The following is a 27,089-nucleotide window of genomic DNA, read 5'->3' on the forward strand; positions in this document are numbered from 1 at the left end:
TTTGCATAGCATAACTTCACCTGGTAGTTAGCTGCAGTTAATAAAAATGAAACTTGCGTTCGTACACTCCAAGGCAGCAGCTCTGCATTAGAGAGCATGACGTCACCCGTGGCTATGGTTCTACAAAAATATAACATATCGATTGCTGCTCTTAGTGAAACTCGTTTGGCAGGCTCTAGACAATTTGAAGAAGTCACCGGAGGTTATACATTTTTTATTAATGGTAGAAAGGAAGAAGAAAGTCGTACTTCTGGTGTTGGCTTTGCTATAAAAACCGAGTTTGCCAAAATCCTTCCTTCACCTCCTTCAGCTATCTCCAACTCTTAAATCATGGCCCTTAGATTAACTCTAGAAAATGATACTCCTTTCACTCTTGTAAGTTGTTATGCTCCGACTATGTCAAACACAGATGAGGTCAAAGATAACTTCTACAACAAACTTCGCACTGTTATTGCAAATGCTAGACACAAAGAAAAAATGATAGTGCTTCAAGATTTTAATGCTTGTTTTTCTGCTGATCATGTCACTTGGAATAGTGTAGGTCATCATGGCGTTGGACAAATGAACTCCAATGGCTTTCGTTTTATTTCTCTTTTCCAGGAGTATAACCTTACCATTACCAATACACTTTTCCAGCAACCAAATTAGCGTGAAACTTCATGGATGCATCCACAATCCAAGAATTGGCACATGATAGATCATGTTGTCACAAGGCGACGAGACATAAAAGAGTTCTCAATAATTTGAAGCTTTCACTCAACCTGCTTTTGGTCTGACCATGCTCTTCTTCAAAGAAAAACTACATTGCCTAAATGCATAAATGTCTTACCTTTGAGAAACGTAGAAAAACGTATGAACTGTCAATTGAAATGGACTCATCTCTTGATTCAGTCTCAATTTCTGGGAAACTTGAATCTTCATGGAAATCTCTATGAGATGTAATCCACAGCACATCACAGGAGTGGTTCGACAACAATAACGCTGAGGTAAAACCTATTACAGCATGGATTGGTGACAATCGACTGCAAAACAACAAACGTACAAAAAAATGTAAAACTAAGACAAATAAAAAATGCCTGGTTGGATGCCAGGGCAGCAGAATTGCAGGAAGCTGCAGACAGGAAAAATAGCAAAGTATTTTATGATGGTTTATGGTCCTAGAGTGTAAAGTGTATGGTCCTAGAGAAGTGAGGAAAGGCCAAAAACTAGTTAAAAAGCTGCATCAGCTTTTTAAAATCATTTGGTTTCATGGACAGGTTCCACGAGATTTTAAGGATGCAGATATAAAACACGTTTATAAGAACAAAGGTAAATGTTGTGACAATTCTTGTGGAATTTTCTCTTCTTTGTATTTCAGGAAAAATCCTGGTGCATCTAATTCTCAATAGAATCTTTTTTTTTTTTTTTTTTTTTTTACAGGGGTGTCACCACTTATCAAGGCCCAGAGGCCACTCAAGGATAAGGGTTAATAGGTATACATTAGTCATTGTGATTTTAGCATAGTAAACAGTGGGAATTTTGTAACTTGGATTACTTAGGGGGACGATTCAATTAGAACTTGTTCACATTGGACTTTTTCTTTTTTTTTTTTCATAGGTATCACCACATTATCAAGGCCAAGAGGCCACTCAAGGATAAGGGTTAAAGAGTGTACAGTAGAAATTGGACAATATAATAATCATTAGTAATGAAAATTTGTTAAATTTGATAGCTTATATGGAACGGCTCATCAAGAACTTATTTACGTTAGACTTGAAGACAACCATATTGTAGTCAGCCAGAAAGCAGGAAAACGGAAGACAATTCCACAGGCGTGCAGTTCTAATAAAAAAGCTTTGTTCATGGAATCTACGTTTAGGTTTAGGCACAGATAAAGAGTGGGGGAAATTATTGATAGTGTTTACAGCTAGACGAGTGTTTCTTGTGAAAGTTTTGCGAGGGGGGACCATAGATTGTAGCTCAGTCGAACACTTTCCATGAAAATAACGATACATCAGAGACAAACTCGCAACATCTCTTCTGTGAGATAGAGGTTGCAGGGAAGAGAAAAGGACATCTCCTACGAGACTACGAAGTCTATTTTGAACTCTATCAAGGCAGGATAAGTCCTTTCTAGCAGCTCCTGCCCAGATGTGGCAACAGTATTCCATCCTTGGACGTACCTGGCTCTTATATAAATAGAGAATTGCATCAGCAGTGAGATATCTACTGGATCGATAGAAAGATCCCACCATTTTTCCAGCGGCCTTGGCAACAGATTTGATGTACGTGTTCCATTTAAGATCAGGAGTAATGGTCAAGCCCAGAAGCTTGTCAAAACTTGAGGCTTCCTGAAGACGAGAACCATTCATTTCAATTGATGCCAGATGGGGATCAGAATGTTGATGATGTAAAGAGAGAAGCTTGGTTTTAGATGCATTAAAAGTAACCAGCCACTCCTTTCCCCATTGTACTACATGCTCAAGATCAGAGGAGAGAGAATTGGAGAGAACTTGGTCGTTTACTGTCTTAGATGTGCTACCATAAATGGTAGTGTCATCAGCATAAATGTCTACAAATGATGTAAGGATGTGATTTGGAAGATCATTAATGTAGATCAGGAAAAGAGTTGGGCCCAGGATGGACCCCTGAGGGACACCGGCATTAATACTGTTGGCTTCTGATTTTTGCCCCTCAACTACTACTCTTATGAACCTATCAGAAAGAAATGATTTAATAATTGAGAAGACATTTCCAGCTATACCATAGCTAGAGATCTTATGAAGTAAACCTTTTTGCCATACCCTATCAAAGGCCTTAGATATGTCAAGAGCAATTGCCCTAGAAAGGTTGCCTCCGTCGAGAGATTTGCTAATCCTATGAGATATAACTGTAAGCACATCTGCTGTAGATCTAGCAGAACGGAAACCATATTGAGTGTCACTAAGAAGGTTATTTTTGTTGAGATGGTTGATTACTTCTGTATTTAACACAGATTCCAGCAACTTACTCATGACGCACAGGAGACTTATTGGCCTGTACTGAGAGGGAGATGAGCGATCACCTGAATTCTTAAATACAGGGCATACTGATGAAATTTTCCAGGGAGATGGCGATGACATTTACCCTGAATCACATTTGATGTCTCAAATCGTAGAAAACAAGGATGTGTTCTTGCTCCAGTTCTATTTGCACTCTATTTTTTGGTGATGCGTTCCCATGCATACAGTGATTTCCATGGTGGTATGAATTTCCAATTCTCTACCAGTGGCGGATTGCTTAACCATCAGCACTTTAAGGCATGTTATTTGTTGATGATGTTGCATTGGTCACTACATCGTATACTGAAGCGCAAGAATATGTTTTCTGAAGCCAGCAAATAATTTGGACTCACAATAAGTATTAAGAAAACTGAAGTAGTTCATCAGCCGCTTCCTCATCAAAAGCAAGCAGATGGTATGAAACACAATCCTCCAGTTCATTCTGTTCCTGATTATTGTACTACAGTAAATGGGAAGAATTTGAACTATGTCAAATATTTCACATACTTAGGTAGCATAGTGAACTCAAACGGATCCCTTGACAATAAAATTGTAAATCCTTTGCGAAAGCAACATCAGCTTTTAGTAAACTTCGAAACTATTTGTGGAATGACAGAGGTATAAAGGTAGAAACTAAAATCAGAGTGTACAGGGCTGTTTTCTCTTTCACGGTGGTGAGGCTTGGACCCCTTACCGCTCACATATCAAGTAGTAGGACGTATTACACAACCATTACCTTCACACAACATGTGGATTTATCCTGAAGGACAAGGTGACTAATGCGGATCTCTTTGAAAAGTGTGATATCAGTGGAATTGAAACTTTTCTTATACAATATCAGTTACGTTGAACCGGATATGTAGTCAGAACGCGTAACGATAGAATGCCTAAAGCAATTTTGTAGAGTCAGCTTCAGTCAGCTGAAAAGCATGTTGGCCGCTCACTGTTGAGCTACAAGGATAAGCTCAAGCACAATCTGACAACAACTAACGTCCCACTGTCAACTTTTGAACAAACTGCTTCTGACAAGAAACAGTGGAAACTGACATGACACAATGTCTTAAAAGTTTTGGAATTAGGAAGAGTACAAGAACTCAGAGAATCAAGAAAAAAAAAAAAAAAAAGGGAAAAAATTGGCTGCCAAATCAAGTAACATTTCATTGAATACATTTTCGTGCATCGCTTGTGGTCGCATCTGCAAGTCACTGGCAGGGCTCAAGTCCCATGAAAGACAGAAACATCGAAACTGAAATTAGTTTTGAGACGCTCATACATCGAAATCGATGGGAGAGCATATATATATATATATATATATATATATATATATATATATATATATATATATATATATATATATATGTGTGTGTGTGTGTGTGTGTGTGTGTGTGTGTGTTTAAAATTTTCTTATTTTGTTTTAGCTTGGAATACGGCATTCTACAATATATCGGGCATTCCTCCTCTATCTCAGACATTCCAATTGAGAGATCATTTTAAGATTCTACCTGTCCCTTCAAGTGCAATTCTTTGTATCTCTTTTGCACTTGGTTTACCGGGTATATTCTCCAGGTAGTTTTTGAAACTTGTTTTTATAAGTCTGGTTGATTCAATAATTTCTGGAATGATAGAGATCTTCCTAAGATTTTTATGTTGTACATTAAACCTTTGGCTTTATATATATATATATATATATATATATATATATATATATATATATATATATATATATATATATATATTAGTGTTGGGACGATTAATCGGAATCAGTAATCGGAAAAATTGACAAATTTGGAAAAATTGGTGTCTATTTTCCGATGCCAAAACGATTCTTTTGATTGTCTTTTTTTTATTTGATTTTGTTTAAAGGAAAATCTTCCATTGCTGGTAATAATGATAAAATAATAAATATTTATTGATTTTAAAATACCAGTAAAGCTAAAATCGATAGATCGTCCTCCACAAGTGTAATTTTACGTTTAGGAAATTATCTGCATATTTAATATGTGCTTTTTTTTTTTTACAGAAATCAAGGAAAATAACAGCTCTATGGTTAAAAATATTTAGAGATTTATAAAATATCGGAATCGGAAATTATATCGAAATCTAGAATTTAGTACGGAATCGGTAATTGTATCAGAATCATGGAAAATTATTGGAATCGACTTATTACTAATATATATATATATATATATATATATATATATATATATATATATGTACATATGACTTCTTTTACTTGCTTGAGAATCATTAATAACTATTTAAAAACATTTTAATGTTATACTAAAATTCAGAGTTTTCTCTGAAGTTTAGTATAATTTCTTTCTTCCAAAAAATATTCAAGTTTTCTTTGCTATGTATTTTAAGCATAGTTTATTCACATCAAACCACCTCAGCTGAATGCATGCATTGGAAGATTAGGAAAAGCGGAGGATTTTGTGCGTCTCGGGTGTGGGTGGGTGAGTCAGATTACTTTCATCAGTATTTTATCATACACAAAACATCAAAAGCCATCACAGATTCCAGGCAGAATTCTTTTCTAAGAATAATTTTGGTAATGGTTAAGAATTATAATGAATTGCTTCAAGGAACCCGATTCTTCACAAAAGTACAACTTTTCTAATTTAAGTTGAAAAAAAAATCCTTTCTGCTTAAAAGTCTTTCAAAATGAAAAAAATGAGTTCATATTAAAAGAGTGCATTTTTACCTGTTGGTTGAAATTTTCAAGACTGCATTTCTTCGTGAAAAAATTATTTTCTATGCTTTTAAGGTAAAGCCAAATTGAAATTCAATTGCTATTATTACTTTTACTATTTAACTCACTTCTTACCAAGTCCAAAAACCACTCAAGTATTAGAGTTAAAGAAATTGTCAGTTTGAAAATTAAGTCAGAGCCAGTTTTAAGCCAATTTGACTGATTTTAGCAAATTAGACCCAACACATGCCAGAGTTCTTGCACCAGCGTGGTTTGTTTATGTTTCATTTTACTTCAGCTGAAGTTCTCAGAAGTCAAGCCCCCCCCTTCCTATGGCTAACACGATCTCTATATAAGATACATAGATATTCAAATATCCCATTTAACTTCTTTACCTTTCAATCATTGAGTTTGTTTACAAGTGAACAATATTTTTTTCTCTTTTCACACATTGATCAGTTAATTGTGTTATAATTAGGGCTTTGACAACAGCATATTCTTTTCATAGTTTTGAAACTCGAGTATATATCTGACATAGTTAGGCACAGTTAATCAACCGAGAATCACATCACTCTATATAAAAGCATATAAGATATCAACAGATACACACTAGAGGGTCAAAACAACGAAAAGAATATGCTGTTGTCCTAGCCCTAGTTATAATATATCTTTCCTAGGGTTAACACTTAAGTCCTTTGCCCATTCCCAGTTTAGAATAGAATTTGACGATAGTCTCCCCTCCCATATTAATCCGTGGAGAGTTTTTTTTTTTTTTTTTTTGCTTTTGGTTCCTTGTGATAGAACCTTCAGGATTAAACTTACGTTTCAATAATGTAACTTCTGAGGTCAGCTTATGTTTTTAGATTGGGGGCACCTTATTTAAAGGCTAGTTTAGGATAATACCAGACGTATTTAACAAAAAAAGTTTAAAACACGAGTAATAAGACATGATAGGTAATGTTAAGATATTTCAATCTTTAGTAAGACTGCAATAAGAGAACAAAGATAAATGAATAAATTATATATAATACACAAAAATTGGCAAAATTAAGACAGGATACATTTCAACAGTTATGGATAAAGTTTTTAACTTAGCTATGAACGCACCGACTCTTTCTTCCGAGATCATCTCGAAAACTGACTAGTAGCTAGCATGCTTGGGGTGTTCTGGTACTTAAGAAATGTGGTGGGTGTGGGGGTTAAGTGCTTTTAACTTTTTTTTCCCATTATTTTATTCATTTATTTTTTTTTCCATTATTTTATTTATTTATTCATTTATTTTTTATTTATTTTTTTCCATTATTTTATTTATTTTTTTTTTCCATTATTTTATTTATTTATTTTTTTTCCATTATTTTATTTATTTATTCATTTATTTTTTATTTATTTTTTTCCATTATTTTATTTATTTATTTTTTTTTTCCATTATTTTATTTATTTATTTTTATTTATTTATTTTTTCCATTATTTTATTTATTTATTTATTTTTTGCTTTTGGTTCCTTGTGATAGAACCTTCGAGATTAAAACTTGACCTTTATATGATAGATATTCGACCAATCCATTAAAGTTCTTCTTTACATCTTAAACACTGAATTAGTAAAGAAGTTGAGAACATAATCTTCCTCTCCACAATTGACTATTTAACTGTGTTATAGTATATCTTACTTGTGGTCTCTCGGTCTTACTGGATTCCAGGACAAGAATTCATCTAGTCTGGTGGAATGTCCAGCTTCGTGCTGTTACTTGAGGTAACATCATTTGGAGAAAATGCATCATTCTTCATGAAAGCTACTGTAGGTTAGTCACACCGAATAAATCTTATTTAGGCCTCAAATACTATGCGAATTTGAATATTTAGTCAGAGTTTACTTGTAGGGAAAAATATACTAATCCCAGGTTGTCCTAACAAACCCTTGTACAGAGAGACCTTAAACATCAGAGGATAGTTTCTAGTAGGCATTCAAGTTCTCTCCTTTTTGTTATATTTTATAAATGTTACTGAAAAGTAAAATAAGGAATAAAATGTTTTTCCTCATATTAATTTACCAATGAAAATTAGGTAACTAATGTCAGAGCATATTTACTTACTTAGACTTAGGAACTTATGCGTCTTGCAATGCATGAGGCAGTTAAAGTATAACATCGTTTTTGATCTTAAGTCAGATCCAGTTTCATCTCGTTGAAATCAAATCTCTTTCGATTGTCTGTTTCCAATTTATTTTTGGTGTCTCTCTCCTTTTTCCATCGGGAGTCCATTGGAGCACTTGGTTAGCAAATTTCTGTGGGGCCAATCTCAGGGCATGTCCAAGCCAGCCTGGACGTCGTTTGTAGATTAAAGTACGATATCATCTGCTGGTTAGTGCAACCTATTTCCTCTTGGTCGATAATTCGATCGTTCTAGTTGATCCCTACAATACTTATAAAGCACTTGGAATCAAACGCATCAAATTTCTTCTCTTGGCTAATTTTGAGAGAGCATATTTGAATTGAATTCAAATGACGAAAATTTAGTCTTTAATCATCATATTTATTTTGCAATGACAAAATTCGTTTTACAAATTAAAATGGCTGCTTGATGTAAATTTTGTTTTTGGAGAGTTTTCGTACCAGTGTAAACTGTTTTCCATTTTCTCTTTGAATATTTTGTATGATCTAAAATTCTTATAGTTGTTTTTCTTGAGGCTTCTGATTAATGCCTCTTGCACCTTGCGAAACGATTGTAAGACGATTGACAATTAGGTTATTGGAAAATAAATATTAGTATTAACGACTGAATTTTGGTCATTGGATTTTAGCAAATCACTATTATTGGTCTCTCTCTCTTTTTATATATATATATATATATATATATATATATATATATATATATATATATTGCTATTATTACTTTTATATATACATATACATATACGTATACATACACACACACACACACACACACACACACACACACACACACACACACACACACACACACACATATATATATATATATATATATATATATATATATATATATATAGGTATAGAATGTCATATCCATAAATGACAGAGAAACTTCTGTAGCAAATCTCAAGTAGGAGAACTCAGTGGATAAATTTATAATGGGATTGGGTTGAAATAAATTTATATTGAAATCGGGCTAAGTTTATTAACTGTTTTTTTATATTTTCTTTTAACTTTAATATATAAATTTATAGAAAGGCGTTTCTTCTCCATAGAGAATCGTCAGGTAAAGTTCATGGAATTTAAGTTACTGATTGTTTTAATATTACCATATGGTGTTCATGTATCTAGCTAACCAGTCAAATTTGTTGTTATTCCCTCCCACGCGTTAACATTTTCATTAGTCAATGACTAAGTTTATAAATTATAATACAAAAAAATAAATAAAAAAACATGCTGATTCTAAATATGATATTGGTTTAGCTCACAGATTCATCCATCGCATCTGCTATATATATATATATATATATATATATATATATATATATATATATATATATATATATACTAGCAGGCCACCCGGCTTTGCCCGGTTGTAAAGTTTGCTTAAATATGATATTTCAATTTATGCAGATTTTGGATTTATTATTAGAGAGACAATTCTCTATTGATCATTATATTGTACCCAATATATGTAACAATGATTTCAAAAGTTAAAAAAAATAAAATAAAAACATGACTTGGGTGCCATTAGCTAGAGTCGAAATCAAAACAATTAGCTCTTCAGCAGTATTCGCTAACATATGAACTTAGGACAGACGGATAGCAAAATTTAAAAAATGAATGCAATTTCACATATAAATGTATATTAGCGCATGCGTAGAGGAACACTTTAAGTCGACTTATGCTTGTCACGTTTTAATTTGTTAATTTTGACCCCTATTTTTATCGGCTGAAAAGCAAATCGAATTTCTTCCACAGATCTGAATCTCTTATATATCAAGTTTCAAGTATGTAGACCAAAAACTGACAAAGTAGTTTGTAGAGAACAGAAATGCCACATATATATATATATATATATATATATATATATATATATATATATATATATATATATATATATATATATATATATAATGATAATCGAATCTTGCTAGATTCAGCCACTCTGATGAGTCGTAGATAACGAAACACGTGTCAATGGATAATTACATTAAAAAAAAAAAAAAAAAAAAAAAAAACAATATACATTCCGCTATGGGGGTACCAAATTGGGTAATGGGAAAATTATTCCCAAATCGCATTTAGGTAAAAATGCACTTTCGTAAATAATTGAATTAATTCAAAACGTATCGCAAAAGCAAAAACAAATAATATATATATATATATATGTGTGTGTGTGTGTGTGTGTGTGTGTGTGTGTGTGTGTATGTGTATGTGTGTGTGTGTGTGTGTGGCCCAACCACCTAAAATGGTCGAAATTGCCCCAGAAAGGGAGCGAATGAGAGCCGAATTAGTGCTTTTATTTATGTGAGCGATCCGGAAGTACTAGCAGATGACGTTTCTAGTTAAAAAGCAGTTTGGTCGCTGATACAAAATATATGAAGACCCAAAACAATTTCGGGAACATTATAATATTGTTTTGTGAATAGGATTGTTGTGTGTTATCTAACCATATTTTGCCTTGAAGTGACCTTAAAAGTCAAGGCTGAAATTTGACCTGTGTGGGAACCCAAATAACGGAGAAGTTATGTTTCTGTCAGTCACCTAATTAATATGCATAGGTTATGTGGTCAATTATCCAATCGAGGTGAATCAGACTATGGTGTAAGGAACAAGGATTGGTTGGATGAGAAACCCGGAACAGCCCAAACCTTACCCAACCCCTCCTAAAAAGAGCCTCAGAGCGGATTAGAGTCAGTTGTTGTTGGCAGTTGGGAGTTAACGGTTACAGTCCGCCACCATCCCGCGCAAAAACACCCTATTCACTGACTGGCCAATAACGAGAGAAGAGAATCGTTTGTTTAAAAACAAAAAAAAACCCGTTTGAATTTCTCTTGAGTAAGCTGCCAGTGAAAAAGAAAATATGGCATGTGTTTTTATATTTTTATTTTATTTTCTCCTGTTAATAATTATACATAAATAACAGTTTCTTTGTAATCAGAATTATTTAAAAAAATAATCCTTACAACAAAACCAAAACTTGTGCCAGAGTCGGTTATCCGTCGCTTATCAACTTATGAATGAACTGCCGATGAATGATACCAAATTGAAGTAATCATTTTCAGTGAACAGCCAGCAAGAGGAGAGGATCGCCAAACTACCCTCTGGAATCCTTCCTGGAGACTTTGAGTTATACACATTGGGCCTTGTCTTTTGTTTTTCTTTTATATATTTTTTTTCGCCTGGCAACCACTATTAAGACAAGAACTACAGGAATCTTACATGGGCCCTCTCATGGTAGAAACGGCCGAGACCATGTTATTGGACTTCTCTGGGTGTTATAAGTGGAACCACCTAGAACTACAGTTATGTACTGGTGAACATTACGGTATTCCATATGTTATATTGGGGCTAGTTAAATCAGGAAGGCCCCTGGAGTACTCGGTAACTTCAGGTCGCATCGTGCTATATAATATTAAAATGAAAGATGAGGAATAAAAGTTATATATAAATTTATTATGTCATCAGAAAAATAAGGAAAAGTTAAGGGGAAAAGTAAGAACAAAACCTAATTAGGTCATGGCATTTCAAATCCAAATGCTCATCATCAGAATAGGAGAAGGGTCAGAATTATACAGAATGCAAATATAGAAAGAACATGACATTTAGATGTGAAATGAAAATAAGAGAATAAGATAAAATTGTAAATAGTAATTAAATAAAAAATAGGTTATCTTGATACGTCTTGCTTTGTTAACTTGATTACACACACACACACACACACACACACACACACACACACACACACACACACATATATATATATATATATATATAAATCTGAATGTCTGTGTGTGTGTCTGGTCACGAATAGGCTCCTATATGGTTGAATATTTTAAAAAACTAATTACATATAATGATAGAAGATGCATTGAGGATTAGGAATGGGTATGTTTGATCTGGCAAAACGGTGGTTCATAAAAATTATGGGGTCTGCGTTCGCGCCTGCCCCCCAAAGTATGGAAATAAAAAATGAAAAAAAAAAACGTTTACAAGGGTTTTTGATATAGTGTACATAAGAATACTTTGATAAGTATGTTTCAGCTTAACTAGGGCTGGTATAATAAAATTGTGAGGTCTGCGTTCGCACCTGTACTCCATGGAAATATGGCACAAACTTTAACAAAGACATTTTATATCTATTTGCGTAAGTATACTTTGATAATTATGTTTCAGTTTGAGGAAATATGGTATAATAAAATTATTGAATGTTCGTTCGCGTCTGACCTCCATAGAATATAAATATGTCACAAAGTTTAACAATGTTTTTTAAAAGGGGTGAGTGTCCACAATAACACCTTAACTTTAATCTTAATTCATGTTAGCTTTTATTTATTTTTTTGAGTTGAATCATATTGTGTCGAATAAATTGACCTCATAAATTCACATTCTTATTAAAGTGAAAGCCAAAAAAAAAAAAAGTCGGAACTTTAGACAATTCTCGACACAAATTTTGCATAACTCTATTTTTTCCTTCTTCACTTGCACGGTGCACTCTTTCGAAAATAGATAAATAGATAAATAATAAAAATAAGAATGTTACTTGTAATCGTGTCAAAAGAAGGAAAAAATCCTGCCCAGGTGATTACGTGTCTTTTAAAAAAAATTTACATAACCTTTTTATTTTTATTTATATATCTGTTTAAGCTTTTTTTGTCAGTGTACTAGAAGGAATTCAGTTGATTACAACCCTTTCTGCGTGTTCTTTACATTACAATAGTACAACCTGAATCCGACGGCGCAATACTACACCGTTAAATACTGTAAAACTGAAACGAGGCTTTTCTGCTTGAAAAGTGCGCCATTTTCTTCTTCTACATATTTATATGGATTCTTTGCTTTAAAAAACTAAAGTAATTACGTGCTTACCTTTTTAATATCCCATTTTGCTGTTTCGGATTATTTTACTAAAGTAAGTAAAGCTTCATTATTTTTCAAAACTGTTTTTATTTCTTTGTTTTTCGATATTTCATCGATATTATTTAGTAAGAGTGTTTAAAAGCCAATAAACGACTACCCGAAAAATAAATATACAAGAAATAATGTTACCATAGTCAATAAAAGTTCAGTTCATATTATTTTTTATTTTGAAATAGTTTTTAATGCTCTTTACTTGAAATAATTTCAGCGAACCGAAATTAAAACGAAATTTGAGGCGATAACTACTTAAATTAATTTTTATATAAACTAAACATGCCATAATCGAATATTCCTCAAGCACAAAATAACGGAAAATATTAAAATATGCTTATAAATATTCCTTACGTTGACGGAACTCTCTTAAATTGTTAACACAGAATGCTCAGGTGCCCCTCCTTCAAATTGAAAACGGGGCTCTCCATTTCAAAGTCGCTGCCATTTTGATTTTTTTAAAACCGGTTCGTGAATTAAAAAAAAATAATTTTTTTTACAAACTACTTAAAAATACGAACTAATGAACTTTTCTACCATAAAAGTAACTTTTATTGACTATGGTAATATTTATTTCTTGTATATTTATATTATTATATATATAACATTTTCTCTTTGTAAGGAAACATCATTTTGTTGATCACTCTTGGCTACGAATGGAAACAAAGTTGATATAAAAAAATATATTTTCGCGAAAATTATCTTTAGTTTCATCATATTTTGCTTAGGATAAAATTTTTGAATATCAAAACCTATCTCTTTACAAACCCCTCCTTTTCATAACCTATCATACTTTCATCAATCACAGTCCATTTTCTGTAGGCTGTTTTTGAACCCAGTCAACGGCCGGTACTTCTGCTAGTATATATATATATATATATATATATATATATATATATATATATATATATATATATATATATATGATTACTTCATTTAATCAAATAGATTAAAATTTCAAGACAAAATTATATATTAGTTTGGAATTCATTATTGAGATGAGTATTATTTATTAATTTATTTATTGTGGACTATTATCCTCATCTTTCTTAGTTGTTGTTTCTTAGTTGTTGTTTGAAGCAATAACTAAGAAACAACAACCAAGGGAGATAATAGTCCGCAATAAATAAATTAACTAAGAATTTTATGCGTACTTTTTTCAGTATTTACTTCAACAGTGCTCAATAAATAGGTAGTAAGTTATGAAAATATATATGGCAATTAAGCTACACAGAATATTCCGCGTTACATTCTCGTGAGAATTCGTCAGGCTTATGCATAAGCCATATCACTTCATGTAAAATATTTTCCATAGAAGACAATCATATATATATATATATATATATATATATATATATATATATATAGAAACAAACACAGCCAGAAAGACGTGTGTATATGTGTATATATGTGTATATAGGATTGTTGTGTGTTGGATCAAAAAATTGGCAGTCCATATCACACGTGACTAATTAGTGTCTGTAAATACATCCTCTTTAATTTCCGTTAATGGCACTTCTTTGGAAAAAACAAATTAAATGGAAAAAAATGAAAAAAAGTAAGATTGGAATGTTAATTAGAATGTTCAAACAACTTATTCATGTCAAGTAGCGTTTATTATTTTAAAGGTTTTTGTCACATATTTTATTCTTCAGATCAATAAAATTTAAAAGAAATATCACATCAAGCAAAATATTTTCCATAGAAGACAATCTTATATATATATATATATATATATATATATATATATATATATATATATATATATATATATATATATATATATATATATATATAGCAGGCGGCGTTGCCCGGTCGTAAAATATGCTTAAATTAAATATTTTAATCCAGGCAGATTTCGTATTTATGATTATAAAGTCAATTCTGTACCAATTATTATATTGTACCCAATATATAGTTTCAGAAGTTTAAAGATAATGACTTGGTGCCATCTGCTAGAATCGAAACCAAAGCATTTAGCTCTCTAGCAGTATTCACAACCATCTGAGCTAACGACACATACATATCAAAACTTGACAAATTGATGAAGTTTAATGTAGTACTGTATATTTGCACATACGTAGAACATACATATTACATCGAATCTCGCTTGTCAAGTTCCAATTTTTCAATTTTAACCACTCAGTAGTTATTTTCCGGAGAAAACCCAAATTGATTTTGTTCCACACAAGCAACAAATATCCCATATATCAAGTTTCAAGTCTGTAAACCAACAATTGACGCAGTATTTTGGTAGAGACTGTTCCACACACACACACACACACACACACACACACACACACACACACACACACACACATGTGTGTGTACTAGAACCTTTTCAACCAAAATGCTATGCAATTATACACAATTTAGGAAATATGCATAAATATAAGTGTGTGTAATAGTTAAATGTGTATAATAGTTAAAGAAACCTAACAAAGTTAATTAACTAGTGAAATTTCGTTTTGCAAAAGAATGTACAAATTAATTAACCTTTTTAAATTCACACATATGTCTATGACTGAGAATATTATGAAGGTCGTTTTAATAATTTTTAAATAGAAAAAGTGGCCTTTAAATATCAATGCCAGTGTGACAAAATACTCAACCTTCTCTCTCTCTCTCTCTCTCTCTCTCTCTCTCTATATATATATATATATATATATATATATATATATATATATATATATATATATATATATATATATATATATATATATCAGAGAGGCGGTAGCACTCTCTATATAGGGATGGCTCGTACACGCCTATATACGCCTACAAAACAAAACTATCCAAATCTCAACTAAAATCAACTTATAAGTTTCAAAAAGCGCATATTCTTACAGAGAAGCGTGTTACGAATCCAGCGAGTGTCAGAACGTCGGTTAAAATGTCAAAAGAGAGCAAAAAAAAGGGTACACAAATGGCCAATTGTTCTTTCTTCTTTCTTCTTTCTTCTTCTGTTTTCTTCTTTCTTTTGAGACGATGTATCTCGGTGTACGAACGGTCTCTGACAACAGTTCAAGCATCAATCGACTGCTCTTTACACGGAGAAGTGCAGTGACCCATTGCTTTTTAGCTAACTCCATAATTAAATAAGTTACGTGTAATAACAAGTTTTAAACACTATATACCCAATGTAGACAGACCACTTCGAACACGGAACTTCTCTCAAAAGGGACAGCTCCAAATAATACACCGGATGCTCACAGATGTTCCAGTTTGCCAGTGACCTATATTTCTTGGACGCTGAATATTTGAGGTGAACGTTAAGGTTTTTTCTTTAAACAGCAACCCACCAGCTTAATGAAACCACGAAATCTTTATCTCAGTTGATCAAAATTGTTATAAGAGTAACCTATCAGCAAGTACGACGTCAAAAAACAATGTTATAAAAACAAATAATTCTTCAGATTTTGGACTGTAAAATATGTACAAAATGTCAATGCTGTGACCAGGGTTCGAACCTAGGTTAGCACGGCCACAATGTGGGGGTCCTAACCTCTAGACGATCACGCCTAACACTGACGTCTGTCGCTCTTGGCAGAAAGACACATGACTACTGTCAAACTATTGAAAAATAAGGAGGAAACTTGAAATTCTCACGCATGCGCAAAAATACACTATAGCAACCATTGTTAAATGCAGCTGAATCTCTTCGCTCGCTAAGAAAAGTAGATCAGACCAGTTCTTCTAAGAACTCACCAAACGCCAAAGGAAATAAGTTAAATTAACCGCAAAAGAAACTGCAAGAAAGTCATCTTCTAAGAACTCACTGGAAGCTGACCAAAAAGAATCAAAATCCAAGCCCTAGCCACAAAAATAACTAGATATTGTGGCTACTATATACAATCTACTAATAAAAAACAAGTAAGTTTTCTAAAATAAACTACAATAAATTAACCAAGTAACCTCACACTGTCACTGATTAGGACTTCATATAAAGATAACAACTACACTATTGGTGTATATACCGTTCCACACTTTAACTATTGGTGACGGGGCAGTATCTCAATTCTACGAGAGTTGTCTTGCTATAAGATAAGTGATATTATAGTAAGATACACATAAGTGTTATATGTTTACATTTAAAAAAAAATGCCAAAGTCAGCACGTAGTAAAAAAGCTCAGAGAAATATAGACTATGAAAAAAACAAAGTCAAGGTATTATCTGAGCAAAAAGAATACTATCAGAAAAAATGCTGAAATAATAAAAATTAAGTATCATGCAAATCCTGAGGCAAAGAAGACTGCCTCACGTGCTGACTCAAAAGCACGGTATAACAGGGATCCCGAGGGGGAAAAAACTGCCTCACGTGCTCTTTATAACAAAGAACCAGAAAAAAAGAAGGCTGCCTCACGTGCTGACTCAAAAGCACGGTATAACAGGGATTCTGAGGAGAAAAAAGCTGCCTCACGTGATCTTTATAACAAAGAACCAGAAAAAAAGAAGACTGCCTCACGTGCGCTTTATAACAAAGAACCAGAAAAAAGAAGGCTGCCTCACGTGCTCTTTATAACAAAGAACCAGAAAAAAAGAAGGCTGCCTCACGTGCTGACTCAAAAGCACGGTATAACAGGAATCCCAAGGGGAAAAAAGCTGCCTCATGCACAAACTATTATAAATATAAATATCAAAAACTGCCAAATCTTTGCCAAAATGCCAAAGAATAAACCAAGAAAAATTTAATAGTGAAGGTATGAACATTTTAGAACTTTATAATACTCTAACTGTTTTATCAGAGAGGCGGTAGCACTCTCTATGTAATATAGAACCGATGGAGGACCAAGAGGCAACTCCTAAGGCCCAAAACCAAAGACCTAAAACCCAGCAGGAAGCGACCTGCTACTAATGGAGGCGGCAATGAGCCGCCTCCTAAAAAAGACAATACTATCATGTATGTAAGTTTAAAAATAAGACTGTAAGTAAAAATACTAATTAACAAGAATAAAAAAGCATTAGAAATGCAAAAGGATACAGGGATGGTATGCCAAAAAGTATACAAACAAGATAGCTATGAATGGCTAGGCACATGGAAATAGAATTGCATCCAAAGTAAAGCCCTATAGCTTTTTACAACCGTAATGATGGCACGGAATGAAGATTGGAGAAAAGCTATAGGGCTATACTTTGGATGCAATTCTATTTCCATGTGCCTAGCCATTCATAGCTATCTTGTTTGTATACTTTTTGGCATACCATCCCTATATCCTTTTGCATTTCCAATGCTTTTTTATTCTTGTATATATACTAGCAGGCCGCTCGACGTTGCCCAACCGTACAACAAGATTAAATATATTTTAACTTATGCACCTATTCCCGGTCCAATAGTGTGTATATATATATATATATATATATATATATATATATATATATATATATATATATATATATATATATATATATATATATAGCCAGTAGAGTTTAGTTTCCTAGAAGTACATTCAATGAAACAACATGTGTCTACCAAAATAGTGCTCAATGAGTGAACAGAGCAGGTATATTAATTTTATTTATACAAACATTAGTGGCTACATATGTGCATACATGTTTCTGTAATCACCCACGTTGGGGGATTACGTCTTCAGGCCAAGAATTACCGTCAAAAGTGATATTTCCACCAAATACATTTTTCTATTTCGTTTATCAAGTTAGAATACAACCTGGGTGGGAGTCATAAAAAACGGTAAAAGGATGAGTGAGATCTTTGAAGATAATAAACATCTTTTTCATTTCCCCTTCCCCCATCCAACCTAAGTTTTGGTTTTTATGGCATAAGGTACTTGAGAATTTAGTTTTCTTGTCTTAGAGTCTGTAAGTTAAGAACCTTAGCTATGGTCAACTAAGTACTGACCGGTGCCTTTTAATCTACCTCCACCCACACATACATGCAACACACATACAACACATACATACACAGACACCGCCACACACACACACACACACACACACACACACACACACACACACACACACACACACACACACACATTAATACATATATTCAAAAGCGAATCCATGCTGTACGCTTTTTATTTTATTTACTGAAACTAGACAATAACTCTGAAACTACGCAGGAATAAAGTAAAAATTACATTAAGGTAAATAAAACAAAACAAAAAATAAATAAAATTAAATAAAAATAAATAAATAAAAATAAAATTAAATTAAAACAAATAAACAAACAAAAATATGAATAAATATAAAACACGAAAGTTATCTAAACCCCACATGTACCTATATACATATATCAATATACTTATAAATGCCTATTCAATTATACCAGTCATCATAGGAGCAACTGGGCTTATGAAAAAGAACTTTAAAAAGTACATAGCAAGCATACCCGGTGAACCAAGTGCAAGTGAAATACAAACGATTGCACTGAAAGGGACGGCTAGAATCCTGAAAAGATCTCTTGGTTGGACTCACTAAAATAGGGGTAAATGTCAGACAGATGGGACATCCAACCAGATGGTTTGATGTCCCATCCCCTAGAAGAAAAAGTTTAAGAAAAATGAAAAAAAAAAAAAAAAGGGATCACGGGCCGTAAAATAAACTGTTACAGATATATGCAGATAAGACAACATATGGTTCAATTAGTGTAGAACCAACAGACATTTAGTGACATGTATATACATTCAAACATCACGATTCAAACAAGTATATACACATCATAAGTGCAAATAGGTCAGAAAGACACATATATAAACCTGTACGTTTTAAATAGTAAAATATATACCCTTTGTGGGGTTCTACACACATGTCCCTTTTAGTACAGGACAATACAATAGAAACGAAAACATGTAGCTCTCCAAGCTTATTCTTTACAGTCTGACTTAAGTCCATACTCATATAAACACTTAAAAAGATAACGTTGTTAAAGATAGAAATTTATATTTAAGCATGCATGGAAAACAACTTACGCTTGTCAAGGTCCAAGTTTTTTTCGATTTTGAACCCTTAGCAGCTATTTTACCAGCTAAAACCAAATCGAATTTTCCCATGGGTCAAATCCTCTACATATCAAGTTTCAAGTCTTAGACAAAAAATTGAGAAAGTAGTTTGGTAGAGGCCGTTCCATACACACAGACAAGATCACTTATATATATATATATATATATATATATATATATATATATATATATATATATATATATATATATATACCAGCAAGCCGCCAGCATTGCCCGGGCACAAAATACCCATAAATATTATATTTTAATTAATGCAAAATTCTTATTTATTATAAACAGAAATACCGTAGGTATTAAACGTAACATTAAATTCCTTTAAAAAATGAAGTAAAAAAAAACAACAACAAAACAAACGTAAATAAACCAAGACATGGGAGTATTATGTTGTTCTAAATAGTTCACTTCTTGTAAATAAAAAAAAAATACTCGAGCTGAGATCGAACCAAAAACCTAAAGACAAGTACGATAAGCATAAGGCCAGCTTGACGCATCAATTAAAAGATGTTTTTAAACCTACTTATTCTTAACGTGTGAACAACTTACGCATGCACATTTGTGAAACAGTTGACAAAGAGATAAAAATCCAATGACTCTCCCCACGATTAAAATGTTTTCTACCTATCTGAATACCCTATATACCAAATTTCAAGTCTGTAGATTCAAAATTCGTTGAGTATTTAGGTTGAGAAATGTCCTCACACACATTCTGACTTATACACACACACACATATATATATATATATATATATATATATATATATATATATATATATAAAATAAAAAGGAACAAACCGTATTATGTGTTCATCAACGTTTCGTCTTTATTTCGAGACTTCCTCTGGATGAATGAGATTAAGAAACCAAAAAATATACCAGTACAAAATATTTGAAAATGTTTTACGTGCACAGTGTGACACAGTTCTATTTCAGAGAAACGGAAAAATGATGTTGGAAATTCAAAATTTCCTTCTCTTTAACAGCGCCTCCTTTTTGAATTTCTAACATCATTTTTCCGTTTCTCTGAAATAGAACTGAAACGTTTGAAACGATTTTCATTTGTTGAGAAGGCCTTGAATTCATATTTTCCTGTGAAAACTTCGTTGCTCTGGGAAGTGAGAAGGAAAGCGACTTCCAGTGAAGAGGAGAAATAAGGCGGGTAAGCAAATATAGTCATTTGCATTTTTTAGCACTTGTACGTACGAATTACTTCTTGATTCAATCGTCACACATCTTCAAGAGAATCACGAGAAAATTTCTTCAATGAACATTTTAACCCAACTTTCATTATCCAATCACGTGTTTTCTCTATAAACATTTTTTACTAATTGAAAGTAATTTTTATATTCTTATCTCCTGTATAAAAATGTTTTCTTCTAAAATTTTACTTTTCCTCCACTTTTCAGTTACAAAACTATGTTTATGTTTTAAGTAGCACTTACTACCTGGTGACCCTTCTATTTTTTTAATGTTTCATTTATTTCCATTTTTACATGCCTCTATGTCTGTTTTTATCCTTCATTTTATTCATTCACTCATACAATAACTTTTATACCCAGTTTATATTAAATGTTAGCGTGGTTTTTGGAAATAAACAAAGATGATGTCGTTGTCCAAAATGGCTTCTACTAAAACCAGGGACCACGTCACACTTCATGTGAAGCAGCAGTGTACTCAATAGACAGAAAATTTCTTCCCAAAACTACAAAAAACAATCTTTAAAAAATTTACTTTTTGACAAAAAAAAAAAGAATTCTTTAAAAAATTCACTTTCTGACAAAAGAAAAAAAATTCACTTTCTGACAAAAAAAAAAAATTCTTTAAAAAATTCACTTTCTGACAAAAAAAAAAAATTCTTTAAAAAATTCACTTTCTGACATAAGAAAAAGAATTCTTTAAAAAAATTCACTTCCTGAGAGCAAAAAAAATTCTTTAAAAAATTCACTTTCTGACAAAAAAAAAAATTCTTTAAAAAATTCACTTTCTGACAAAAAAAAGTTTCTTGTTTTTTGTAATGCTATCACGTCAGAATCGGTGAAATGAAAAAGAAAACAAAATCCAAAAAAAAAAGAGCAAAGAATTATTACTGGAATGAGCGTATCGCTTGACAAGCCTAAGACTTTAAGAATCTCGGATAAATTTCGAGAGATTTATTTCGCCCTGTCATCGAAAGAAAGCAATTGTTTAACTTGATATAGAGGCTAAGTCTGTTTGTCACTCTGAAGAAGAAGAAATGGTTGCGTGCAACACCCCCCAGGAAATGTCTACTTAAAAAATAAAAACAAAACGTACAAAAAAAGAGAGGAAAAAAACTTTTCTTTTTAAGAAGACAATAAAATAGATCATTTTATCACAGACAACATTTTCCATCTTAATTTTTAGAAATAATATTAATTAAAATAAAAGAAAATCAATAATCAGAAAAAGTATTCTCGGCGATTTTTTGGCCTCTTAAAATATCCACCATTATTATTTTGGGGGAGGGGGTAATTTGCCTAATAGATACAATTTTAGACTATGTAATTCAAATTTATATCAAACTAGTTGGACGCCTGGCATTGCTCCGTCATACAATATGCTTAAACATGATATTTAAATTTATGCAGATTGCATATGTATTATTATAGAATCAATTCTCTGTTTGATATTATATATTATACAGAATAATTGGCCTGATGGACTAATTCGCAGAAAAAAACATAATAATTAATAATGATAATATAGTTCATAAAATTCCGTCTGTGTTTATTTACAATATCAGATTAGCTAATATTTTTGTTTGACGATGAATACCCTGGAAACTCTCTTCTGATTAATGTTTAGTTTTAAAATATGTAAACAAAGAAATGATTTGCGGCGATTTTAAATGGTACTTTTTCTTTTATCTTAAATTGAATTCATTAACGAGAAAAAATTAAAATAAAATGGTGAGGTACACATGGGCTTGAACATGGGATCATTCGAATGCTCTCTCATTGAGCTATGTTTCCAGATATCAACAAATCTGCTTTTTTTTTCTAACAAAAAATTATTTCTTGACATTTTATTATCTCCCTTGCCGGTGCAACCTAAAATATTCCCCTGTAAAAATTCTTCTTTTAATCTATAAGAAAGAAAGAGTATTTTTAAAATCGGATTTTTTGTTTTCAATTTTCAATACTTATCGGATGAATTTCTGTACAAAAATTATCTAACAACACCGCCAGACATATAAATTACCTTTGTGGGAAATTTGCAAAAGATAGGCTCAGCCATTTCGGGATCTATGAGGAAGAAACTCTCTCACACACGCACGCACAAAATGACTTTTATATAATAGTAAAAATATTTTAATAGTTGAAATATTTGTCTTTATTAACATGTAAATAAAGGAGATGAAAGAGATGGGAGTTAGTGAATGATTACCTTCATGAGTATGTACGAAGACAAGAGATTACTCCCCAAAATAAACAATTTAAGAAGTTAGAGAATTGCAGAGAACTCTTTCTTTTTGATCATTGATTTTTTTTATTTCAATTAAGTACTTACTTATGTGAGGGGTTTTATTATCTACTATTAATTTTGGAAGTTAGACGAACTTTATTTAAGTATATACTTAATATTTATAGTTGGTATCTATATTTATGTCTGTCTTCAGTAGATACTTATTATCTTTAGTTAATATGCGAATATGAAGTGTGTACTTAGTTTCTATAGTTTTTATTTTTATAACAATTATATATAATTACTAGTGGGACCTGTGGAAATTTCACAGAGGACTCATTCATATGTAATATATCGATGTTGGCATTTTGTAGATGTTTAGCATAAATGGAAACGCTCTGATATTATTGAAGCTCTTTTGTTTAAACTGCAAAAGTATTTATATAAGCTAGCAAGGACGCCCAGCATAGCCCGGTCGTAAAGTATGCTTAAATATGATATTTTAATTCTTGCAGATTTCGTATATATTAATACAGAGTTAATGTTCTACCGATTTTTATATATTATAAAGTTGTGATTTCAAAAATAAAAAAATATATATCCATATGACTTGGGTGCATCAGCTTGAATCGAAACCAAAATCAAAACCAAAACTTCTGAAGAATTTCTGGTAAAATTATTTATTACAACAAATGGAAGTTCATAACAATTAAACGACAGTCACTTGGATGTAAGCGTGACACACAAAATAAATAACACACATGCTATCCTATTAATATATAGATATATAAATACTTTATCATTTAACCAGAGTTCAAATCATTTCTACTAATCAAATCATTAAAAACTAATTGGTCTTATCCCTATGCTATATAACTACATACTTCTTACTTATTATGTGAGCGGTACTTATCTTTTTATCTCCTATTAATTTTTAACTTTGGAAGTCAGAAGAACTTTAATTAAGGAGATACTTACTATCTATATTTTTCTTCTATATTTACGTCTGTCTTAAGTCAATATAGATATGAATGTGAATATGAAGTGAATATCTATAATTAATATATATATATATATATATATATATATATAGATAGATAGATAGATAGATAATAGATAGATACTGTATCACAAAAGTGACTACTAACATTTCTTAAAATATTTAAGTATATCTCTTCATAGACAACACTGAAAAAACGATTGTTTGACACAATGAAAAGTAGTCTGTCTGCAGCATATATAACAGAGTTAATTTATCCCCCCAAATAACTCAAAATATAGCCATTAAAAGCTAAATCCTTTGCAACAAAAGTGAGTACACCCTTTACAAAAAGTTGTCAATATTAACATACAACATGTCAACTTTCAATATTTTGTGTGGCCACCATCATTATCCAAAACTACCTTTACTCTCCTGTGCATGGAGTTTACCAGAACTTAACATATCGCCACTGGTATGCTCTTTCACTCTTCAATTATGACGTCATGGAGCTGGCAGATATTTGAGACTTTGCGCACCTCCACCTTCTGCTTGAGGATGTCCCAAAGATGTTCTATTGGGTTCAAGTCTGGTGACATGCTTGGCCAGTTCATCACCTTTACTCTCAGCCTCTTCAGTAAAGCAGTGGTTGTCTTGGATATGTGTTTTGGGTCATTGTCACGCTGGAACATTGCTCTGCAACACAGTTTCTGGAGGGAAGGGATCATGTTCTGCTGCAGTATTTGACAGTACATGTTGGAGTTCATGTTTCCCTCAATGAAATGTTACTCTGCAATACCTGCAGCACTCATGCAGCCCTAGACCATGGCATTCCCACCACCATGCTTATCTGTAAGCATGGCACACTTATCTTTGTACTCCTCACCTAGTCGCTGCCATACATGCTTAAGGCAATCAGAATCAAAAAAATTAAATTTCGTCTCATCAGACCATAGGACATTATTCCAGTAATCTATGGGCTTTGTTGACATGTCTTCAGCAAACTGTTTGTGGGCTTTCTTGCGTATTTCCTTTAGAAAAGATTTCCTCCTGGGGTGACAGCCATGCACACCAATTTGATGTAATGTGCAGCATATGGTTTGAACACTAACAGGCTGATCCCCAACCTCTTTAATCTCTGCAGCAATGCTAACAGCACTCCTATGCCAATCTTTCAAAGAAAGCATTTGGACGTGATGCTCAGCACGTGCGCTCAGCTTCTTTGGTTGACCTACCCAAGGCCTGTTCTGAGTGGACCCTGCTCTTTTGAAATGCTGGATAATCTTAGCTGCAGCTCAGTTTCAAGGGGTTAGCAATCTTTTGTGGCCTTTGCCATCTTTATGTAGCACAACAATATGTTTTTAAGATCCCCAGAGAGTTCTTTGCCATGTGGTGCCATGTTGGAACTTTTAGTGACTGGTAAGAGAGTGTGTGAGAGATGGACTACAAATTTGAATACACCTGCTCCCTATGAACACATGGCATGTTTACACTAATGAGTCACGTGACATTTTGGAGAAAAAAAAGCAGTACTCAGTTTAGACATTTAGGAGTGTAGTTTTTTAGGATTGTATTCACTTTTTAGGGGTGTAGTTTCTTAGAGGTGTACTCATTTTTGTTGCCAGGGATTTAGCTTTTAATGGCTATATTTGGAGTTATTTTGAGGGAAAAATAAAGTAACTGTTATATATGCTGTAGACAGACTACTTTTCATTGTGTCAAAAAGTCAGTTTTTCACTGTTCTCCCATGAAGAGATATACTTTAATATTTGAAGAAATGTGAGGGGTGTAATCACTTTTGTGATACACTGTTGATGTGAATATAAAGTGGATATTTATTATCTATAATTTATATCTATACTTAAAACGATGTATAAGTAGATAATTCTTATTTTAGTCTTTCATGTGGGCTAGAGTATGCAATAGTGTTTGATTCTGTGTACAAGCGAAAAATTTTAAATTCTGAATCATATTCTAACTTTTTATCCTTTTATTCTTATTTTACCAATGGATTTTATAAACAACATTTCAACCATTTTATTTCTCCTTCAAATCTAATTCATTAATAGGTATTAATCTAATGTTTACACCCTATAATTTATATCTTACCCATTCTTTACAACTCATAACGGAAAGGGAACCTCTGTGCTGGTGGACCGATAGATCTTTCCAATTTATCCATCTAGGAGAAGAAAACTTTGATGTTAAACCTGTGCTGCAGACTACTTTTGTTATGGCACCAAACAACGAGGGAGGTCTCCTTAGTTCTGATTGATAACCTTCTTAGAGCTGGTGTCATGCCACCACTTTTCATTTCCTACCATTCTCCTTCCTCCTACTACTTCTGTTTTATTAGCATTTCCTCCTACCATCTAAATCATTCAATATGCAAACAAATAAGCATTATCATGATCTTCTTTTCATTATCTTATACATAGATTGTTAACATTTCGTCTTTTTTCTTTTCATAGTTCAACAGAAAAATCCCAAACTGTTGTACATTACGTGGATGACGTAAGTCGTTTTGATTTTCTTTTTTTTTTTTTTCTTTTAATCTAGTTTTTTATTTCGACTCTTTCAGATCCAGAATTCTTGGAGATTTAAAACAAGTTTTTAAACCCCAAACAAGGCATATAGCCAATTCTGACTGAGTACTTTTGAGTAAGATAAAAGCCTCCACTCTTTCGTTTATTTATAACTAATAAAAATAAAAAAAAAATAAGTGAGCAGGATTAAATAGGGAAATCGATAAAACCATTTGAAAATACAATTTTTGTTTTTAAGAACACGGACCAGTAATTGGCATAAATGATTATCTAAGCATTTTAATGTGCATCACTTTGGTGAATGTCTTTTCTATTATCTAACACATGTGTGCATGACCGAGCGCTTACACAGAACTGGATGATACAATC

The 27,089-nt window shown here is 32.4% G+C and overlaps 1 protein-coding gene across 1 annotated transcript in view; it reads left to right on the forward strand.

The window, feature by feature from the left end:
* The window catches only part of LOC145247429 (kinesin-like protein KIF25), a 446,897-nt gene that overhangs the window by 206,902 nt on the left and 212,906 nt on the right, over nt 1–27,089 (forward strand). The window contains exon 6 of the mRNA XM_080109187.1: nt 26,646–26,688. Within this exon, the coding sequence (XP_079965313.1) occupies nt 26,646–26,688 (43 nt within the window). The remainder of the gene's footprint in view (nt 1–26,645; nt 26,689–27,089) is intronic.

Source organism: Euprymna scolopes, chromosome 25 (assembly GCF_053919585.1).
Source record: "Euprymna scolopes isolate OS-2025 chromosome 25, ASM5391958v1, whole genome shotgun sequence".
Taxonomy (NCBI): domain Eukaryota; kingdom Metazoa; phylum Mollusca; class Cephalopoda; order Sepiida; family Sepiolidae; genus Euprymna; species Euprymna scolopes.